General features: G+C 34.1%; 2 protein-coding genes across 2 annotated transcripts in view; both read right to left on the minus strand.

The window, feature by feature from the left end:
- Positions 1 to 16,332, minus strand: LOC11412355 (uncharacterized). The gene is made up of 9 exons (XM_003612699.4): positions 15,525 to 16,332; positions 10,959 to 11,168; positions 10,121 to 10,609; positions 9,539 to 9,769; positions 8,957 to 9,130; positions 2,098 to 2,157; positions 1,892 to 1,966; positions 1,005 to 1,435; positions 1 to 839 (listed from the first exon to the last, which is right to left on the minus strand). The coding sequence occupies exons 3-9, from the start codon at positions 10,524 to 10,526 to the stop codon at positions 231 to 233; spliced, it is 1,986 nt and encodes a 661-aa protein (XP_003612747.3). The 5' UTR covers positions 10,527 to 10,609; positions 10,959 to 11,168; positions 15,525 to 16,332; the 3' UTR covers positions 1 to 230.
- Positions 10,945 to 22,654, minus strand: part of LOC112422027 (uncharacterized) — a 19,425-nt gene continuing 7,715 nt past the window's right edge. The window contains 2 exon segments of the mRNA XM_039834643.1: positions 10,945 to 11,168; positions 17,802 to 18,167. Of these exon segments, the coding sequence (XP_039690577.1) occupies positions 10,945 to 11,168; positions 17,802 to 18,167 (590 nt within the window).

Consider the following 22,654-nt stretch of genomic DNA (forward strand, 5'->3'; position numbering starts at 1 on the left):
ATCTCTTAGTAATTAGGTTTCAAATAAACTTAAATAGCAAGGGGAATTGACAATGAGAGGTACATATACAATATTTGATTAATCTTTCTCTAAATGAAAAATTACCGATTCATGAAGTAGTAGAAGGAAAGACCGATATTTTCTCTAATTGCTAGAACCACAATTATTCTCCTGAGTAATTTTCTTTGTTGAAGGAAGCATAAATACTTTGAAGCAACATACTAGTGTTGTCAGAGTTTTACATTACCGATAGTATTTTTCCAAGTTGACCGGAGGATTTCATTCATGAGGCGCAACTGCGATAGTACGAGAACCATAATAGGAATACTCCCGAGTGACATAGTTGGTCCGACAATGAACCACTTATAAGTTCGATATCCCTTTAAGATCATGGCAATGGCAGCGCAAAATGCAACTATCATGGAACAAACAGAGAGAAAAAGGAACGAAAGAGCAAACAATAACTTCCAAGGCAAGCTCTTGAGGAAGTCTTTCTCAGCATAACGAGATGTTAGAATTCCTATGAAAATCAACACAGAAGTGGCCGATGTGAAGAGAGATAATGCGTCTGCCATGAGAAATGTAGTGAATACGCTGTCATTCAAGAAGATGGGCAAACCGGTATCTTGATTGTTTCCGCCCGGGACTGTAAATGCTGCGGCAAACATGACGGTAGTGATAAGAGTACCTACAATTGTGAAAGATGTTGCTGTCTCTTTTGCCCATTTCTCTCCAAGTTTCATTAGTTCATCGTGGTTTTCGGTGAATATTTCAAAAGGCTTTTTACCATCACCATTTTTGGCCTCTTTAAACTTGGGATGTACAACTTTCTCCACTGCCTGCGATTTTAGAAGCAATTAACTTATAAAATACGGAAACATAACTCTTTATACAAATTAGCTTGGAGACAGTTGAAATTGATCATTATTTTGCACATCTAATATTAAATATGTTATACAAATAATTCGATATATTAAATTATATATAGAGATAAGATAGATGACCTTAAACCATTGAATTTCTCTTTGCATTTGAAGAGCAGCACCAGATCTACTATCAAGATCAGATGACGGACCTAAGTGTGCTGCCAGGTGCAACAAGTTATTGTCAAACTTGTCTATACGATTTCTAAATATCTCACTCCGTCCATTAAGACAGTGTATGAGTTGAAACACATTTTCTTTACGATTCAGAATTGCATAAGAAAATATGCCTCTATTGCAACTATCAATAGCCGAAAGCAAACCAAGATTAGCCTCCTTCATAGCATTTATGAACTCGATTATTCCGTGTTGTGCTCCATGCAACATGCCTTCATATGCCAAAGCATCTTCGAGTTCTCGACTACTAAATTCTCCAATACTTTGGCAGAAGTAACCCAATATTCCTATAACTTCATAATGGGTATATTTCAGCTCATATATTCTTCTGACTCCTGACACAATTCAAGGAACTTAATCAGTGTTTGAGTTGTTACCTAAAATAAATTCAAATTATAAGCATAGATTTATTTTTTTGAGGGAACAAACATAGATGTTTTGTTGTTCAGATAAAGGTTGATAATATACCCTTTGATGTTTGAAACCGAGTCCTTTTTTTTTTGTTTTGTTACAATAACAGAGTCAATTCATTTTTTTTTGTTAAATAATTTTTATTTTTTGGTTTTCTGTAATACTTCATCAATCAATTTCAATTAGACATTTCCTAAGTTAATCATCACCAATATTTGAAACCTAAGCATGCAATTTGAATATATTTCCTAAAAAAAATACATATTTAAATATATAAAACTTAATGTTCAACTTAAACAAACATATTTAAATTCACGTCCATAATAGACTAATGGGATAATTAAAGAGATAAATTAAACTTTTCATTTGATTTTACTTACCAAAGATATTTAGGCAATTGAAACACCGAATGAACAAGTATGCAATTCTATGAATAATCCAATGAAGTAGTAGACCTGAACAAATCAACCAATCAGTCAGTATAGAAATTAAAAAAAATGTTGATTTAATTACATCAGTGTTACTCCTATATAATTTGATCACTTCCTATATTTAGATCAACTGATGTCAATGAGACACGCCGTACCCAGAAGCTTTACAGGCCAAACGAGAAATATCGAAACCAGCTGTTTGCAGAAGTGCCAAACTACAGAGAAAGTTTTTAGCAATTTAGATCATCATATACAAAAAGAAATGTTAATCATTGTGTACTGATCTAAAATAAAACAAAGCAATAGTTTAATTCATATACACATGTTGGATAATAAGTTCTTTTGAAGGGACATGTTGGATAATAAGTTATTACTTATTAGGCTTATATATGCTATTTGACTATAAGTTTCTAAATTAGTAGTCTACTCATTAGGTATTATTATATTTATCTTTGTGACCTTTTTTTTCTAAGATCCTTTTTTTTTTTTTGTCTAGTTTGGTTTGATTCATTTTGGTTCGCATTGGTTCTTTGATTTGTCTTGGTTTGATTTCGTTCGATTTGGTTCAATTTGATTTCGTTCGTTCGGTTTAATTTAGTTTTGGTTTGTACTACTTCAGCGATATGTGAAGAACCATTTTTAGTGTTTCTTTTGGTTGTTTGGTGAGTCAAAATAGTACTCACAATTTGTTTATGAAAGACCATGTTATGTTCTTTCTTTTGGTTTTTTTTTTTTTTTTTAATTAAGAGGATCTTTTGGTTGTTTGATGAATAGATTATTCTCACAATTTGTTTGTGAAACATCATGTTTTGGTGTTTCTTTCGGTTGTTTGGTGCTCAAAATTTGTTTGTGAAGCACCATGTTATGGTGTTTCATTTGGATAATTTGATAAGTTAAAATAATGCTCACAATTTATTTATGAAGAACTCTCATTGAAGACGAATTTGAATTTTTTGGTTGCTTCTCTCTCCGTGCTGGTATGATTATTCATCTCTTTGATCTTTGATTAGTTCTTCGTTGAGCTCTCTTTGTTTGTACTTTTGTTTCATCTCTTTGGTTGATTCTCCCTCTTTTGGTTGCTTCAATCTCCATTGGTTCTTGTGTTTTCGTATCTTTTCCCTTTATTGGCTCTTTTATTCGATTTCGATTTCGTTTGATATGGTTCTCTCTTTAGTTGCTCTTCTCTATGATGGTTACTCACTTTGGTTGTTTGATCCTCTCGGTTGGTTATGCTCTCAGTTGGTTTGGTTTATTTTCAAGATTAATTTTTTAACAAGCTTAAAGCTTAGTAAGCTAGCTTTAGCTTATGGGGTAGTATTTTGAGTTTATATCATTATTGGATAATGAAGATACAGAAGTCAACACTATCAGTTGACTATTGTTACTTACAACTTAATAAACTAGTCTTAGAGTAATTACATACATTATAGCACATGATAGCTTAATGTACACATACATTTCGATGTATATACTTGTAACAACTGTTCATCAATGAGAATAATCCCTTTTCATTCATTTCTCAAGTTTCATAATATGGTATCACGTGCCTTTTCCATCTCGAGAAAGGTTGTTACAATCCCCAACCGTTTCGTTCTAATCGTTTTTCTGCTATGCATTTCTCTTTGATCATCTTCTTCGATCGTTTTCTTCAAGATTCTTTGCATTTGATTGCAGATTCTGCAATCTGATTCTCATTTTTTATCTTGTTAATATGTTTTTTTTTGTTTGATTGAATTCTAAGTCAATCATTCTTTTCTTCGCTTTTCTCGAATTGAGTTCTTATTCGTAAAATACATACTATTTCTTCTTCATCTTTGTGATTTTCGCATCATATTGGTGTGAATTTCTTTGTTTCTTTTCTAGAATCTGCAGACTTGTATTCTGTGTTCTTCTTCATAATCATGCTTCCACGAGTTGTTCCTGCTCATCTTCAACAACCGAATCAAGATAATGATTATGATTTTTTCGTGCACCTAAGCAAAGGTCTCAGTTCTCTAACTGTTTCTCCAAAGCTTAATGGTTCCAATTACATTGCATGGAATCAATCTATGCAACACACCTTGGGAAAGAAGAACAAATTAGGGTTTATCAATGGATCTATTCCCATTCTTGATCTTCAAGATCTGAATTGTAACGCTTGGGAACGTTGTAATCACTTAGTTCAATCTTTGCTTATCAGTTCTGTTTCTAATTCTATTGCTCAGAGAATTGTGTTTTACGACACTGTATTTGAGGTTTGGCAGGATCTTAAGAACATTTCTTAAAAGTTGGTCGAATTAGGATTGCTACTTTACGACCTTCCATCAACAACCTAAAGCAAAGTACCAAATTTGTGCTTGATTTCTTCACTGAAATGAAGGCACTTTAGGAAGAATTAGCATGACACAGACCCATTCCTAATGGCTAGTCTTCATCTTTATCGATGTGAAGCCACGCGTGTTGCCAAGATTTACATAACTAAAGATCAAATCATGCAATTTCTGACAGGCTTGAATGATCAATTTTCTGTATTAAAAACTCAAGTTTTGCTTCTTGATCCTATTCCTTCCCTGAACAAGGTTTACTTCCTTGTTGTTTAAGAAGAAAGCAATAACTCTTCTATTACTTCTATAAGTGTTTTTTATGATAGCAATATTCAGCTAAATGAATTTGATGCAAAAAGGCCTCGGGTTGTGGTAAAGGTTCCTTTCATGCCAGTAATAGAAAAACCTAGCAGATTTTTCACTTTTTTCCATCTCAATAATCATACTGTTTACTTTAGTTACCAAAAGCATGGCTATCCCAACGTCAATAAACAACATTTTCTGTGTAAATGTTGTTTCTCAAGAAGATTATGATGCAAGAAATTCATCAACTCTTGGCTTGAGCACCTCTAACAGTTCCAGCACTAGTTTATCTCAAGAACAACATGCTCAACTTGTATCCTTGTTGCAACAAGTAAACTAGGTTGCTCCATCATCTCCACCATATGGTCCTACCACAAATCACATCATTGCTACTCCCTTAGTTTCTTCTAGCATTTATGTTACTGAAACTAATTCTGCAGGTATATCTTTTTCCCCTCCTTCCTATTTACATCCCAAATTTACTCATTGGCTCATTGATTCAGGAGCCAATGAATGTTGCAATATTTCGTGTTTTAGTTCCTTTTACAAATACAACCCCGTTGATGTCACTTTACCAAATGGCCATTCCATCATTGTTCATTATGTTGGCACTGTCTCTTTTACTCCACAATTTTATCTCGCTATATTCTCCTGCTTTTCATTTAAACCTTATTGCCAATATGTGTCAATCCTTATCTTGTATTTTACAATTCTCTCTTGATCAATGTATTATACGGGAGAAAATGTCTTTGAAGATGATCGGTTTGGCTAAGAAAATTTATGGCTTATACAAATACATTCCTTCTTCTACTGTTTCAAATTTAGTTTTCGAAGATTTCATGAATAAGCCTTGTAATATTATTTTGCAGTCATCCTGTAATTCAAGCAATGTTATCCCTTATACTACCTTATGGCATTTTAGGCTTGGACACTTATCTCATCCAAGAATGAATAAGATGTCTCTTTTGTATCACTCTATTACTAATGTGAAGAAAGTTGTTTGTCACGTTTATCATTTTGCTAAGCATAAGCATTTACCTTTTACTTCTAGTCTTTCACATGCTTCTGTCAATTTTGAGCTTATTCACTTTGATATTTGGGGTCCCATTTCTATTTCCTCTCTACATGGTCATAAATATTTTCTCACCATTTTAGATGATCACAGTAGATTTCTTTGGATTATATTTCTTGAAACTAAAGCTAAAGTTTCAACTCGTGTCAATAACTTCATAACCATGTTTCATACCCAGTTTCACACAACTCCCAAATATACTAGAACTGATAATGGTCCTGAATTCATGCTTAGTGATCTCTATACTTCTCATGGCATTATACATCAAAAATCATGTGTAGAAACTCCACAACAAAGTGGCAGACTGGAAAGGAAACACCAACACATCCATAGGTAGAGCTTTATTCTTTTAATCAAAATTACCTCCTTCTTTTTGGTCTTATTCTATACTTCATGTTGTGTTTCTTATCAATCTTGTTCCTACTCCACTCCTTCACCATATGCCAGCTTATTATGTTTTACATCACAAATTACTAGATATTACTACTTTCAAAGTTTTTGGTTGCTTGTGTTATGCTTCTACACTTCAATGTCATATATAACTACATCCTGGAGCTAGAAAGTGTTATGCTCTTTTTTACCTACATTCTAGAGAGATATTTGTATCCATGCATGTTACTATTCATGAAACTATTCTCCCGTATCACACTAAATCATCCTCCACACCTCATGATTGGGAATATTTCTCCCATTCTTTTATTACTACGACTATCCCTTCTCCCATTACCTCTGACACACGTATCTCTGACCCCATCATGGATGATGTCCTTCTTGTTCCTCCAATTCAGAACCAACATCCCATTTTACCTCCACCAGTTGTACTTAATTCCCCTAGACACTCTCCTAGAAACAAAACACTTCCTTCTTACTTACAAGACTATGTTTGCAATAATTTTCTTTCATCCATATATCCCATTTCCCAATATATTTGTCTATACTTAGTGATCTCTTGCAACATCCCATGCTTAGTGATCTCTATACTTCTCATGGCATTATACATCCCATTTCCCAATAATTTTCATTCATCCATATACTTCCTTCTAACAATCATTCTTCCTTTGTTATGTATCTGAACAACCACACTGAACCTAAAACATATGTTGAGGCAAGAAAGCATGATTGTTGGAAACAAGCGATGCAAGTTAAACTATTGGCTCTTAAGAAGACTTGTACATGGAAGGTTGAGGTTTACCACCCAATGTCAAACCTATAGGTTGTCGATGGATCTATAAAATTAAAAGATATAAGGCCGGATTAGTAGGCTCTATTGAAAGATATAAGGCCGGATTAGTAGGCAAAGGCTATAACCAAATTGAGGGACTTGACTATTTTGATACTTATTCTCATGTTGCTAAACTCACAACTGTCAGACTGGTCATTGCTTTAGCTTCAATCAACAACTGGTATTTACATCAACTTGATGTAAACAATGCCATTCTACATGGAGATTTGTCAGAATATGTTTATATGCTTATCCCTCTTGTCATCTAATCCATCAAACCTAATCAAGTATGTAACCTGACGAAATCTCTTTATGGCCTAAATAAATCAAGTAGAAAATGGTATAAAAAGCTAACTTTTGTGCTTCTACAATAAAAATACACTCAAGCTTCATCTGATCATTCTATTTTCCTCAAGAAAATCAGTGACTCCTTCACTATGCTTCTAGTTTATGTAGATGACATCATACTTGCAAGCAACTCTCTATTTGAATTTCACCACATCAAATCTATTTTGGATACTTCATTCAAAATTAAAGACTTAAGTCATTTGAAATATTTTCTTGGTATTGAAGTAGCTCATTCTAAGATTGGCATTTCACTTTGTTACAGAAACTATTGCCTTGACCTACTTTTAGATTAAGTCACCATTGGCTCTAAACCTGTTTCTACTCCATCAAATCTATTGTTAAACTTCACAATGACTATGGGAAATCTTATGATGATATTCCTGCATATAGGAGATTAGTAAGTAGAATGATATATCTCAATACTATAAGACCTGACATCACCTTCATTACTCAACAATTGAGCCAATTTTTGTCTCATCCAACTCAAAATCACCACAATGCATCTTTAAGAGTTTTGAGATAATTAAAATGTTGTCTAAGTAGAGGATTATTTTTCCCAAGAAATTCATCCATTACAAAACAAGGTTTCTTTGATGTAGACTGGGCTTGCTGCATTGACACTAGAAGATCCATTTCAAGACAATGTTTCTTCTTAGGTCACTCTCTAATTTCTTGGAGAACCAAGAAGCAGATCATATTTTTTTTTTTTAAAACTCGGTATCCGATCCAAGAATCGACTAATCCGAGGGGACCAATCCCACCACCCACTTGCGGGGGGCCCCGTTTAAAGCCAGAGCAAGCTCTGTATGGACTTAGCCCACCGAAATTGGCACCAGAGGGAATCTAACCTGAGACCTCTGGAGGAGCAAACTCCAAGATCCCAAACCAACCACTAGGCCAACCCCAAATGGGTTAAGAAGCAGATCATTGTTTCATGATCCTCTTCTAAAGCCGAATATCGTGCATTAGCATCTGCTACATGTGAATTTCAATTTCAATGGATATTTTATCTCTTTTTCTAAGATGCATGTGTTATACCGTGACAATCAAATTGCCCTTCATAATGCAGGAAATCATGTATTCCATATTGAAAGGACAAAATACTTAGAGATTGACTGTCATATAGTGAGGGAAAAATTACAATCACGCATTCTTAAGCTTCTCCCAGTGTCCTCTCAAGACCAAGTATCCGACTTCTTCACTAAAACTTTACTTCCAAAATTTGTTACTCTCTTACTATCCAAGTTGGGATTGATAAACAGTTCTCAACCTCAAACTTACGGGGGGGCTATTGGATAATGTAGATACAAAAGTCAACACTATTAGTTGACTATTATTACTTACAACCTAAGCAACTAGTTTAGAGTAATTAAACTTATGCTATTGGGCCATTTAGGTTTCTAACTTAATAGTCTAGTCCATTAGATATTATTATACACTATCTTTGTAACCTAAACCTTATTTTGAAATATCATGTAATTGCTGAAACCTTAGCCTTTTGATATTTAATTCTCTTTTTTCTTGAAAGTCTATATTATTAACAACATCGTCAATATAAAGACTGGTACACTGTCAATCCATAACTGTTAGCTTTTGATCATGCTCGACTTTAATGATATTTACTTCTTAAACCACATATATATGATTGATTGATTTTTGTTGATTGTGTACAATGTTTTACATAAAATATTTAATATTGATAGGACAAATTAAACTCATAAAACAGTTCGTTATAATGTGATACTAGAAGAACGTAACCAACATACCCGAAAGCATTACAAAGAGTAGACAATTCAAAACACGTCTGTCAAAGCCATGCTGACATACGAAAGAAGTCTTTTGTGGTCTTTCATCAACTGGAATACGTGTTACCTTTCTGACGAAGTTTGCGATGTCAGGAAAGTCATGGTTGTGTCGAAATTTGCTTTCTACGCACAAAACTGCATTCAACATATATATATTGTTTTTGTGTTTATTAATAAGGAGTATATCTGCACTATTAGAAAAAGCAAAATTAGGGAGATAAATTAGAGATGGAAAAAATAAAATCCCTCACAAATTACTTCGTCGCAAAATTTAGTGACGGAATTAGAGAGGGATTTCACGTTTTCCGTCTCTAAAATTCCCTCACTAATTTTTGCATTTTTAATAAAGAGTAGTAAAAGAAGCTATTAATTTGTAGTGAGTCTGGGTTTAAGAACAATCATTTTGTTGTAAATGATCTTATAATTAGGAACGAAGCAGAAGCGAAGTTTATATGTGTGTGTGGAGGTGAGGAAGTGTGAACAGATATTGAGCGGTGTAAAAGATGTCGCAAAGGTATTAGCTATGAAGGTTTTTAAACTTACTATCATAAATGAATTGTTCTCGACGACTGAATCGGATGCCACTTGGGAAAGCTGAAGGCATTTTAGCCAATGCAACCAAAGCTGAGAATTTATCAGATAAGGATTGTTGGTGACTCTCATTGCTAGGTAATGATAATGATCCCCTTAACGACTTTGGGACGGAGAATTTATATAATGATAACGACTCCTTGGGCAGCTCTTTGTAACGCTTGAGTAATTTCAAAGCCACATCTGATAGATCAAATCAAACCATACAATTGAATAAAAAATAGCTTATATACATGTATCGACATGATAATAAGAGTATATGTAATAAACGCATAATTAAACTGTTTATTACATTAGGGCCCTAATTGATAGTCATGTGATTCCATACCTTGTTGGCGAAATTGAATAATCTACCGCTATTGTATAATCCAACAACCGTAGGGAGAATTATATTTAGCTAGAGAAATTTTTCTATATGTAAATCTAAAGTTGTAGAAGATCTGGTTCGTGACTATCAATTACCTTAATCAAATATGTTTGCTACAGTAACAATATTTTGTTTAGAATAACTTACAAAACTTGAAATTTGCTTACCAAATATTTCAGCAGTGATACATAGTGAAAGGAGCAAAACACGATTTTGTGAATCGTCTCCGTCGAACACTGTGGAGGGAGTTTTAGAGTAAAGATAGATAGTGAGTTCTTTGTGTCCATTAGCTGCAGCTATAAGAATTGGGATTACATTTTCCTTGTTCTGTATTTCTAGCAACCTTTTACGGAACCCATTTTTTGTCTCTACCATGCACTTTGCCATATCAGTGTTTCCAGTATAACGAGCAACAAGAGCAAGAGCTGTGTAACCATGTTGGTCTTTCATGCATATTAACGTGTCTTTCCCTACTTTCACCAACTTTTCCACATTTTCCAAATTTCCAGCAATTACTGCAACGTGAAGAAGCGTCCTACCTGATGCCGAGATCATACATACATCTGAATCCATAATAGCATTTCCAATATAATCACCTTTTTCAACACTTCGGAATAGCTCTTTATGTTGTTGACCAAGACTATCGTCCGATACAGCTGCCATTTACATTGATTTAGAGTTTAAACTAAACGAGAGTTCTTCATTATTTTTTTCCTTCGTATAATTAAATCAAAGGTTAAATGAGAAAATAGTCCCCCTAAATATACCAACATTTGAATTCAGTCTCCTAATTTTCTTTTATACTTTTGGTCCTTCTAGAAATTTTCATCTATTAAATTAGTTTCTGCTCTACATTGAGTATTACACTAGAGTAGGAATTAATTTCATAGATGGAAAATTTTAGAGAAACCAAAAACCTAAAATATTTTAGGGGGACTAAAAGGCATTTGTGCATGTGGAAGACTAATTTGCTTGTGTATTTAGACAATGTCTATAAACACATACCTTGTTCAGTATCTGGTTTGGCTTTTAACTCTTTGCCATATTGTAATTTTAAATGGTTCCAGGCATTTTTGGCTGTTTTAAAATGACTAATCTCGTCGACAATCTCTCGTCCACATGCTAGTTGAATGATATGCAAAGCTTTCGCATCTTTTGTATTCCTTGAAGCCTCAGTTTCAACTTCTGAAACACTCTGGACAACGCCCAAAAGACCTGGTCCCCAACATATTCATTTACATTTAATCAGAAATATTTAAAGGGAAAAACAATATACACGTACATACATTACTTTGAAAGAGAACATCTATTCATTATTTTATTTTAAATTTTTTTAAATTTTTTTTTGAAGGAATTCATTATTTTATTTTATATAATTAAATATGTTTTTGGTCCATATAAATATATCAACTTTTTATTTTAATCTTTCTAAAATTTTCCTCCAACCTTTAGTGGACCTGGATCCACGCTATAACAGCTACGGGCCGTCCGATATGAAATGAAAGGTTGAGATTAAAATTGTGTCAAACTGCACTGTGTGAATTTGAACTGTTAGATTGTTTTTGAGTGGCTGAGATTTTCTACTGCGTGGAGCAGTTACAGCAGACAATCCTAGTCCACTTTTAGTCCCTATTAAATTTTCAATCACTACATTTGGTCCTTATTTTTAAGTTAATATTTGTATTTTTTGTAATGAAATTGTGCATAAATGTGTCGAATATTGTAAAAAAAATTCCAAAAAAAATTAGAATTTTTTAACAAAAGATAAATTAAATATGAATTTTTAACCGTCAAATATATAAAAATTCATATTAAATTCTTGTTTTGTTAAAAAATTCTAATTTTTTTTGGAGAGGTTCTTATAATATTATCCATTTTTCTGCAAAATTTTATTCGAAAATATGAATTTTACATATGATTTTACTTTAAAAGAATGATCAAAAGTGAAGATGGAAAATTTTAGAGGGACTAAAAGTTGAAAAAAAAATTAGAGAGACTAAAACGAAAAGTTGACATATTATAGGGATCAAAAATATATTTAACCCTATTTTATATATATATATATATAAAAATTTATTTGTAACAAATTAGCTTTAAGTTTTTTCTCTACCAATTACGTTCTTTAAGTTATTTAATTTTAATAAGTTAGTCATTTGAATATTTTCCATAACGTTTAGATCTTTAAGTTATTTAATTGTAACTTAAAGTTATCTGGTGTAACTTTGAAAGAGAAAATAAAGGCTTGAAAGTTCAAAGGCGTGTGTTGTATTTTCACAAAATTGCAAGTCAACCAATGTAACAACAGCGTACGCCACAAGGGTACACCAAATGACAGTGGGTCAGTGGCTCAGTCTGACCATAATACCAAAAGCTAGCATGGGCATGGATTGGGATTATGTGAATTTTGGGCGCCAAAGTCACGTGACTTTCAAAGCTTATAAACTATTCGATTCGATGAATCACGTGGTTCAGATATTTACACGTGTTACCTTTTATTTTGGTTTAAAGAAAAAGGTTAAAACATAGAACAACTATTTCCCTCCATCCATTGCTTGACCTGCTACCTTGCAACCTGTGATCATCTTGCAGCACCAACGTCCAGCAGCCATCGTTAACACAAATATTGATGTCGACCATCACACTCTTGTCGTCGTTGATTAGATATGCACCTTTCATCATCGGTATGTAAATCAGAAATTTTCCTTTTCAATTTCTTTTTTTGAATTGACAAATGATAGTATGTCAATTATTATATTAGTTGTTTTTCTCTTTGTCATGAATTGAATCTCGAACTTCCAACAGGTCAAATCAGCTGACCTCGCACTTTTCCTTTTCAATTATTGATGGCTGATTTCGTTTTCAAATATATGTAAGCATTAATTTTTTGCTTTGTTTGAAGGTTAATGACGGCCCTCTGAACAACAACGGCAGAAATGATGGTGGTGATAGAAGGGACGGCTATGAGGAGGGCCACAGTGGGTTGTAAAGAGGTGGGTTTGTGAAAATGGGATGGGATTCGGGTAGTATCCCTTCCCAATTTGATTTCTTTTATTTTCCTTGTTCGAAGGAAGAAATAAAAGACTTGAATATTTGTCAACACTTGCACTATGTGATTGATCCAATGGTTATTATTATTCCAAAGTTATGTGAATTTCCCACCAAAAAGTTACACAATCCGCGTCCCTTAGGCAAAGGCACTGAAGTGCCACCCGTGCAATTGTCCAAGGCTCTGGTTTGTAGGACCCAAAAAATTATAGCGAGGGTATATAAAACAACACCTATTTTATAGGGGAATTATATAATAATAAATCACACCAGAGGTTCAAACATTAACAAAGTAGGTTTGGTGGCACACTAGGAGAGAATAGGGTGGGAAGAGAATCGTCTTTACTTTTTCTTGACTTGGATTGTTTTACTCCCTCCGGTCCTATTTATAAGAAAAAAATTGACTTTTTAGATTCATTGTGTAATTAATGTATCTTGTCTAAAATATAGACCAAATACATCATTTATATAATAAATCAAAAAAATTAAATGTTTCTTTTAAATAGGACCGGAGGAAGTACTTACTAGGTTTGGTGGCACACCCATCGATTTAGAAGATTGACTCATTTTGAGCTATGATCTTAAATCGAGGAAGTCTTACTCCACACCCTGCATTTATACCTTGACCCCAACTTTTGTCTCAAACTATCCAATTTACCCTTTTATATAAAATAAAACTCCACAATCACTTTCAATTGTTCCACACTTTCTCCGGAAACGTTCTCAGAGAAAACAAAGAGTAAGAGCATTATCTGATCCTTTCTTGCTACCAGAATCATTTCTTGCCAGAAAACATTCCAGTTTTGTTTTTCTTTTATTAGAATCAACTCTTGCAACAATAATCGTTATCGTTACCGAGATCGTTGTGAGTTGCAGGTTTCCAGTTGTTTATATGTTCTCTGAATCATGATTGAGTTTTCTATTATCACCCGAATCGTTTACAACTGCTCTCGATTGAATCCCAAAAAAGGCATGCAAAGCGTTTCCGTTGATTGCTTCCCAGAAATCCCAATCTTTATTTCCGAAATCGTTTCTTGAGTTTGAGTTACATAATTGAAGAATGGATGATGACATAGATTTTGAGTTGTAACCGTAATCCAATTGATCGCATTTTCATTATATCTTGTTTGGTTGCTGCTGTGCTTGGATTTAGTCAAAATAAAATTAATCTAATTTTTATGAAGGCTATCGCTAGATCTAAAAAATAATGGCATATACACCCAAAAACTATTATAAACAATTTCTGGTTTACTATTTTCCAGAATTGTAAACACTAGTTTTGGAATTCAAAATAATTGGGAAATTAACATGGGTAAAATTGAAATATTCGAAGATTTGTAGGGGTGGAAGTATATGTGTAGAGGTAAAGGGTAAAATTTCCATGGATTGAATGGGTTAGCTCGCCTTTTTTTTAGTGGATGGGTAAGCTCGCCTATTTTTCCAAAATTATGAAGGATACATTTTCTTAAATTAAAAAAACAAGTTAATTATTCATACTTTTTGGTTTAATTCCTCTAAAAATTTATTGGATTTGTAGTGCTTCAAAAAAATTTCATTGTCATTTTTTATCTTTACTTTTTAGTCAACTCATTTCTATCATTTAAAATTTTGAATTTTTCCGTGGTCATGCTTAGTACATTATAGCATCGGCTTGGTTTGGTTTCGGTTTAGTAGGCTCACGTCAAGGACCATTTACTTACTTCAATTTGGTTCTTTGAGTGGCTTTTTAAAAACTATTTGTTTCATACTTGACTTGATTTGGCTGTCTTGTGTTTGGATCGTTTGACGTGAAAGGAATGCAAGAGTTTTTCAACAAAAGGGGATTCTCTACGACATCTTCTTAAGAAAATTAAGCTACAATTTTATCAATAAAAATAACAAAATACAATTAACTAATAAAATAATATTTAAAAAATCAAAATATTATATTTAACTTTTTTTAAAGGAATGGTTTGACCCAACTTGATCCAAAGATAATCCATCTAAACCTTTGATTCAATAGACCGACTCAAACTAAAATTGAATTCAAATGGTTAGTCAATTATAATTTTTGTTGAGAGGTATTAATTCGGTCTTTAGACATTTTTACCTGTGTTTTGATTTTAAAATAATAAATTGTAATTTGCTAGAGACATGTAGAGACAGAAAACTGTTAGTGATTAGATTCTGTTTCTAAATTTAAAAAAAAAAAAAAAATGTAAAATCTCAACTTCAATGGAGATAGAATAAAACTAGACGCTTGACCCCCGCTATCGCGGGGGAATTGTTATAGACTATTGATCAATATATTTTGATTACAATCAACTCAATCAATTTGAAAAATATATCATGTGTGCAAACGGAATTAATAATAATACAATGTATGTTTGCAACAACATAATTGTATTTGAATCAAATCAAAAGTTTGTCATCATTGAGGCATTTCATCAAACATTTTGCAAACAAAACCCCTCATGAGCATATAACATACCAAGAACATATAATAACAGTAATTAATAAGAGAATTGAAAGAGATGGTTTTGTTACCAATAGAGTGTTAAGCGGAGCACATAACATGAGATGAAGCATTTCTGAAATCCAGTCATGGTGGTGAAGGAACCATCGATTTTCCTCTTATATCAGATTCACGATCCTCAAATTGCCCTTGTTCTCTAGTCATGTATCAACTTCATCTTGTTTTTTCTTTTCTCCCAAATACGATGGATGAAAGGAAGGCGACATTCGGAATGGTCGCGGACAGTCTACGGTGGATTGCTTCAGACGTGAGGTTTTTATTGGGTTGGGGGAGGAAGTGATTTGGAAACTGAGTGAGAGTGAGAGTGAGAGCTTTAAGAGAAATGAAGAAGCAGGAACAACAATCAATGAATGGTTGACCAAGGGCGGTGTAGTGATGCAGACACTAAACATGTGAACTGAGTTTTTTTCTTTGAATCATGACCCCTAATGTCAACTTATATAGAAGAAAGTGATTCACATGGGTTTGTAATGATGACCCCGCATTTCAAACCTTCAGCATTCGACAATGCAATTTGTCAATTCTGCAGTGTGAACCGTCCAGCTCTTGTGCAGTGTGCACATGCCAATGCTTTCCACCAAAAGGGTAAAACGGTAATTGGCAGACCAAATTGAAAAATCTGGGGTTTTCCCGCTTCAATGCCATCAGTACAAAATGGTATTCCTTGCATAGTGAATTCTAGGGCAAACTTGCAGCATGATATTCCTTTAATAAATATATAGATGCGTCTAAATTCCATCGGTATTCTGGATTTTTCAGTGGTGGAACGAATCATTCGAGAATTAACCGAGCTCTTAACAAATTGCGGTTTGGCAACCAAACTCACTCACAATCCTTTTTCTCTTACAAAAATGAGCGACAATCCATTTTCTACAACTATAAATGCAAAATACACACACATGCACATGTAACCATCATTAACAGCAGAGAGCGCAGACTGTCTTTATTTGCTACATATTTTATCTCGATTCATATATAAACAAAAATAGTCAACATACACGTACTAATTAAAAAAGTTATTATATGGTCCCATGAGCTTCGCTCACATGGTAAGGTGCGGGGTTCAAATTCCGAACACTTCACTTATTCGTCTTTAAGGTAAATTTCTCTAGTCACTAGGCTACTTGACAAAAAAAAAGTTATTTATGTTCATTTAGTTTTTCAATGTATTAAAAAATAGGTCAAATGCATCTAAAGGTCCTTTAAGTTTTTCGTTTTTTCCAAAGTCGTCCTTTAATTTTTAAAAATTTCAATCAAGTACTTTAAGTTTCAAAAGTCGCAAACAAGTCATTTTAGAGGATGATGGTGATGATTTAGATGATAACAACAAAGATCATTATCCACTATTTGTTATGCCTAAAAAGATGGCTAATTTTAAGTGAGTGTTAGGAGCCACATTTGGTTCAAAGATGAGATCAAGGAAACAATTACCAACTATGTTATCTACAATAGGACTTGTTTGAAACGATTCAAAAACTAAAAGGACTTGTTTGAGACTTTTGAAACTTAAAGGACGACTTTGGGAAAAATGAAAAACTTAAAGGACCTTTAGATACATTTGATCTAAAAAATATAATTATATTTATCAAACTAAGGTATTTTCTTAATTTAACTAATGGGGCACAAGATAAAAAACTAAATAAAGAAAGGCTAAAATATGGTTTTTGCACGGACTATTTATTTAATAAATTGGTTGAGTTATCATGTACCACGTGTGCAAATCATCATAAAAGGGGGGTCAGGGACAAAAATCAAAACGAGACGTATTTGCAGGGACCAAAAAACAACAAAAAATTATAGGGATTAAAACGAAAATAAAGCATATTTGCAGAGACCAAAATCATATTTTAGCTATAAAGAAATTTAACTTTGAAAATTGTGCATTCGTAACCTTAAAAGTTTAAAAACATCTTTTTTTTCCCAAAAAAAACATTTTTTCAATACAATAGTTATTATTTAATTTTATTTTAAGATTTTTATCTTGCGCCATAAGGACACAAGTTAACATTTTCCTTAACTAATTTATCTAAAACTCTTATAGGTGAGAATATTAATTTAAATCAGTTTCTTTTGTCAAAAAATAAATTTAAATTAGTTTTTAAAAACAATTTTTGTGAATATATATAATGCCAATGAGAGATTAATCCAAAAGTTGTGATCTATAATGGTCGTTGAAATATCATTTCTTAGTCCTCGTGAACTTAGCTCAGATAGAGAGAATGTAAAATATATCTGGAGTTCTGACCTCGACCAAAAAAAAAAAAAAAAAATTCTTAATAGATAATCACCTTGCTCAAGATCAGGGGTGGCTTTTGACTCGCCGTTTTGGTTGTTGAAGTGATTCCCGTTGGATTTTTTTACTGTTTCATGTAGCTCTCGTCCAAGTGATAGTTGAAAGATATGAAAAGCTTTTCCATCCTTCATCTTCTTGGAAGCCTGAAAATCAGTATTATTCATCTTCTTGGAAGCCTGAAAATCAGTATTATTATCATCAAAATTCTCGATGACATTGTCCCAGAGACCTTGTCCCTGCAGATAGTTTTGCATAACACCTTTCCATCTTTCGTAGTTGTCTTTAGTGAGTGCTTGATGAACTATTCCACCGGAGGCTACTCCTGTTGATTTCATCATACTTCTACTTGATTTTTCGAAATCTGAAATACACCAAATAAAAATTAAGTTAAGTGATTGGAATTCGCATTGAACTATATCATAAGACTAATTTGCACATTAAAGTTGTATGTAATACCAGGGTACAGCACAGATCAATGTCAACTCAGGCTCCACCAAGTAAAGCTATATTTATAAAGAAGCTAGATGTGTAGACATATATTGTTTATTATTTTTTATATATTCTTAATTAATATAACTTTCTAGCTAGTTGTAGTATGAAAGCATCGACGATAACATGAACATTTATGTGATAATTTTTTTTTTTTAAGGGATTTATGTCATAATTCACATCTTGATTCACCATGCTTTTATAAATATTTATCATTAAAAAAATTGTTTTTTTTTTAATATTTCGTCTCTCCACACAATATTTATGGGTTACCTATATATAAAACTCTTTTATCAAAATCAAGGAAATTAAGAAAGTTGATATTTGTATTAAATTTATTTATAATCACAATTGTTTTTACAATTTTATCATTTAAGCTTTGTCACGAGATGGTTGCATTATTGTGGAGCATATGGAATCATCCTAACTTAAAACTTTCGCAAAATGAAAATGAACTTTGTGCACATGTGATTGATAGAGCTCGACATATCATGGATGAGTGGATGGCAACAAACTCGTCCAACACATCAACACACACATAATGTTTTAGCCCAGTCTGCAGGCAACTCAGAGCATGTAGGCAACACGCAAATGCAACAAGCACAACCAAGAGCAATAAGGCATGATCGGTGGCAAAAACCTCAACCCGGTCGAGTTAAGTGTAATATTGATACTTTTTTTTCATCCATTTGAAATCGTACCAGAATTGACATATGTTTAAGTGATGATGATGGTGCTATATGCTCACATAAACCATGACCTTTTTCCCCAATTTACCATGTTCGAGAACACAATCATTGTCGCGTCATTTTTTGGAGATCAAGGCTATTTGATTAGCTTTTGACTCACTAATTTATTTCACGACCGAACATTTAATTTTTAAGGAAAAGGGGAAAAAAGTTCAAAACACCCCATATTGAAAAGATTTAGGGTTCGGGGGTTAGTTACATAAAGGGAAGGTATTAGCACCCTTTACGTCCGTAGTACTCTACGGGAACCTCTTGGTTTTATTTAATTTAATGTGCTATAACTTGCTTGCTTTTGAAAAGAAAGAAGTAATGTGATGAAAAAGAAAATAAAGTGAGACCTAATTTATCTACATTTTTTATTGTTTGGAAGGACATGGTCCTCTGCCTACGTACCCGTGAGGGATCAAAACCTCGTAGTTCGGGGTAGAAAACAACGTTTGATTGGTTTTGTGTTTTTTATTAGTTTTGAAAAAAGTTTTAAAAGGAAAAGCCAAGTGGCAAAATAAGAATTGGTTTGTATTTTTGTTAAAAGAAAATGGCTTAAAGTAGATTTAAAGTTGATTGCAATTTTGATTTATGAAAGAAATAAAATAAAGACGATCACTTGATTTGGATCAAGGTTTGTTTATGAAAACGTTTTTGTGATTTTTGTTATATTTGGAATAAGATAGAACTAACGGAGCATAAAGAATAAAAAGCGCGGCTACCCTAAGTTAGAAATATAAAATCTATGACTATTACATAAAAAGCCTATTTACATTCTAAGGTCTGCAATGAAAATTAAAATGCTAAAAAAGAAATAAATAAATAAATACGAAAAGGAATAAGAAAAAAATAAAAAAAAAGGTCCAAACACAAGGTGGGGTGCAGTAGTAAACAGGGGTGTGCAGAAAGCAGAAAAAGGGACTGGGCTTAAGGAAAACGAACCGGGTCGCGGGTCATGGGTCATGGGTTGACCCGGTTTGGGGATATATAAGGGTTGTAGGGTTTTTTTCTTTCATTTTCATTTTTCTTTCTCTCTCTTATCCCTCAAATCCTCTCTTCTCTCTCTACTTCTTTCTTCTTCTCCAGTTGGAGATGGGGCGGCCGGGAGAAGTCCGGCGCGGTGGCCGGCGAGCCATCGCGGCTGCGCCGCCGCGCCGGAGCTAAAAAGCTCCTCTTTTTTTGATTTTTTTCGCTCTTTCTTTTCTACTTCCCTCCCTCTGTTCACTTCTAGCCTTCAAGTTCCCAAAACCTTTACCCAAACGCCTAGATCTAAAAAAAAAAAAAAAAGAAATTTATACCTTTTGTTTAAGAAATGGATTCGGCTTTCTTGTGGCCGGTTCTGTGATGTTGTGCGTGTGTGTCGTTGTGCGATGCAGTGTTGTTGGTGTTGCGGTTCTGTGCGTGTGTGTTTGTTGTGTTGCCGTGTTGTTGGTGTTGCGGTTCCGTTGTGCGATTTTGCTTTTTATGCGCGTCTCTCTGGCTTCTGTTGTGTGTTGTGTTGCGATGCCGTCCTCTGTTTTTTCGTGTTTTTCTTTGTTGTGCAGGTCTCTATTTATAGAGTGAGTTTGAGGCTAGGGTTTGTTACTGATGAGCAAAAAAACAGTGGCTTGTGGAGGAGAAAAAGGGAAACGCGTCTGTTTTTACTGGATTTGTTTCAGATGAGGCGTGAATCTGGATTTGGATTAGAACAGCATATGCGTGATGCTGTTATCTTGAACCTGGACACTTTTGGATTTTTTGGACTTTTTGGGACTTAAAGAAAAAAGAAAAATTAATAATAAAAGGATAATGTCTACATTTTTGGTTTTAAATAAAAATAAAAGAAATTTAATCTAATTTTGGACTAAAATTAAAATTTAGAATTCTAAACTAAAAATTTAAAAGATGGAAATAAATAATTAAAGACTGAGAGAAGAGGGCTCGATTCGGAACTTTATGAGGTATTTTAAAATACCTCCCTGCCGAATTTTTCACTGAAATGTTTAAGTCCGATCAGGGTCAAGTGACACGTGTCAGTGGGATCTTGGGTCAAAATTTGGGGTATGACAGATGCCCCTATTTAAGTTTCTTCGCTCAGAGATTCGAAGGTAAAATCTTTGACTCGACGAGCCGAAGAGACTTAAATACAAAAGTGCACCAATTTTGACCTAAGATGCTTATGAATGCTCATGATTTAATTATGAATGCATGATGACAATAACGGCTCGACTGGAATGAAAAGACACTGGGGTACCCAAATTCTTCGAAGAAAGGGATCCAGCTTTACTGGGGAATCTGGTTTCACTGGGGAAAATGGTTGTTCCTCATTGTCTCGATATCTCGACACAAAGTGCAATGGTTCAGACTCCAATGTCCATTTGTGGACTTGGTTTTGAAAATGAAATAATAGAAGGATACAAGCTATTTGTTGGTTGAAATTGGCCACTTGTTACAGGCTGTTCGTTGGTTGGAACTGGTCGCTGGGCATAAAGATAAAAGATCGACATGAGTTGTTCGTTCGTTGGAACTGGTTGCTCGAAAGAAAGTAGACGTAAGCTATTCGTTTGTTGGAATCAGTCGCTGGGCGTAAAGATAAAAGATTAGCATGAGTTGTTCGTTTGTTGGAACTGGTTGCTCGAAAGAAAAAGAAACTGACATAGGCTATTCGTTTGTTGGAATCGGTCGCTGGGCATAAAGATAAAAGATTGACATGAGTTGTTCGTTTGTTGGAACTGGTCACTTGAAAAAGTTGGATTGGTGACATCTCTGGAACAGCTATGCTGGGGATGACGTTTCGGGATTTGGAATTGATTAGTGGCATAACTAGCACGGCTGTTTCCGGGTACGACATTTTGAAATTGAAATTGAAATAGACATTGATTAGTGACATAACTAGCACGACTTTTTCGCCGGGGATGACACTTTGGAATTTGAAATTGAAATTGACATTGATTAGTGACATAACTAGCACGGCTTTTTCGCCGGGGATGACACTTTTGAATTTGAAGTTGAAATGGAAGACGCTTATTTGTAGAAACTTGCGGCTCGACGCAATGGTAAGCTTTGACTGATGCAATTATGTGTGAATTGATGTTATGCATATGTCGTGTACGTGTAAACGTATGATTATGTGAAAATATTGGTGAATGCATGATTGTATGAATGTATGGATATATGAATGTACATGACACGTGAATCGATGAACCGAGACAAGACAGGTAAGATGGGAGTCGGACCGACATTGCATTACAAACACTCGGCAACCTTCCTTGGAGATGATATTATTGTGAGCAAATCGAACCGTTGATGGTGTAAGAACCTGGCACTAGGTAGCCATCGATGCCTCCTGGGGGTGAGCCCATTGTCGATGAAAGAAGTCTGGAAGAAGTCGCCATTTGTAAACCGGCACAGGGTGTCCTTCCATTGGTATGCTTCAGCAGTCATACCTTTTGTTTTTTTTTGAAAAATCCCTAATTTTGCCTGGACCGCCCTTTCGGGTTTTCAGTCCACCGGGAATATTTTTTGTTTTGCCCCTAATTTTTGCCTGGACCGCCCTTTCGGGTTTTCAGTCCACCGGGACGCTCTCTGTTGCCTAAGTCGCCTTTTCAGGTTTTCAACTTAGCGAGCTTCTTTGTATTATTTTTGT

Source organism: Medicago truncatula, chromosome 5 (genome assembly GCF_003473485.1).
Source record: "Medicago truncatula cultivar Jemalong A17 chromosome 5, MtrunA17r5.0-ANR, whole genome shotgun sequence".
NCBI classification, from domain to species: domain Eukaryota; kingdom Viridiplantae; phylum Streptophyta; class Magnoliopsida; order Fabales; family Fabaceae; genus Medicago; species Medicago truncatula.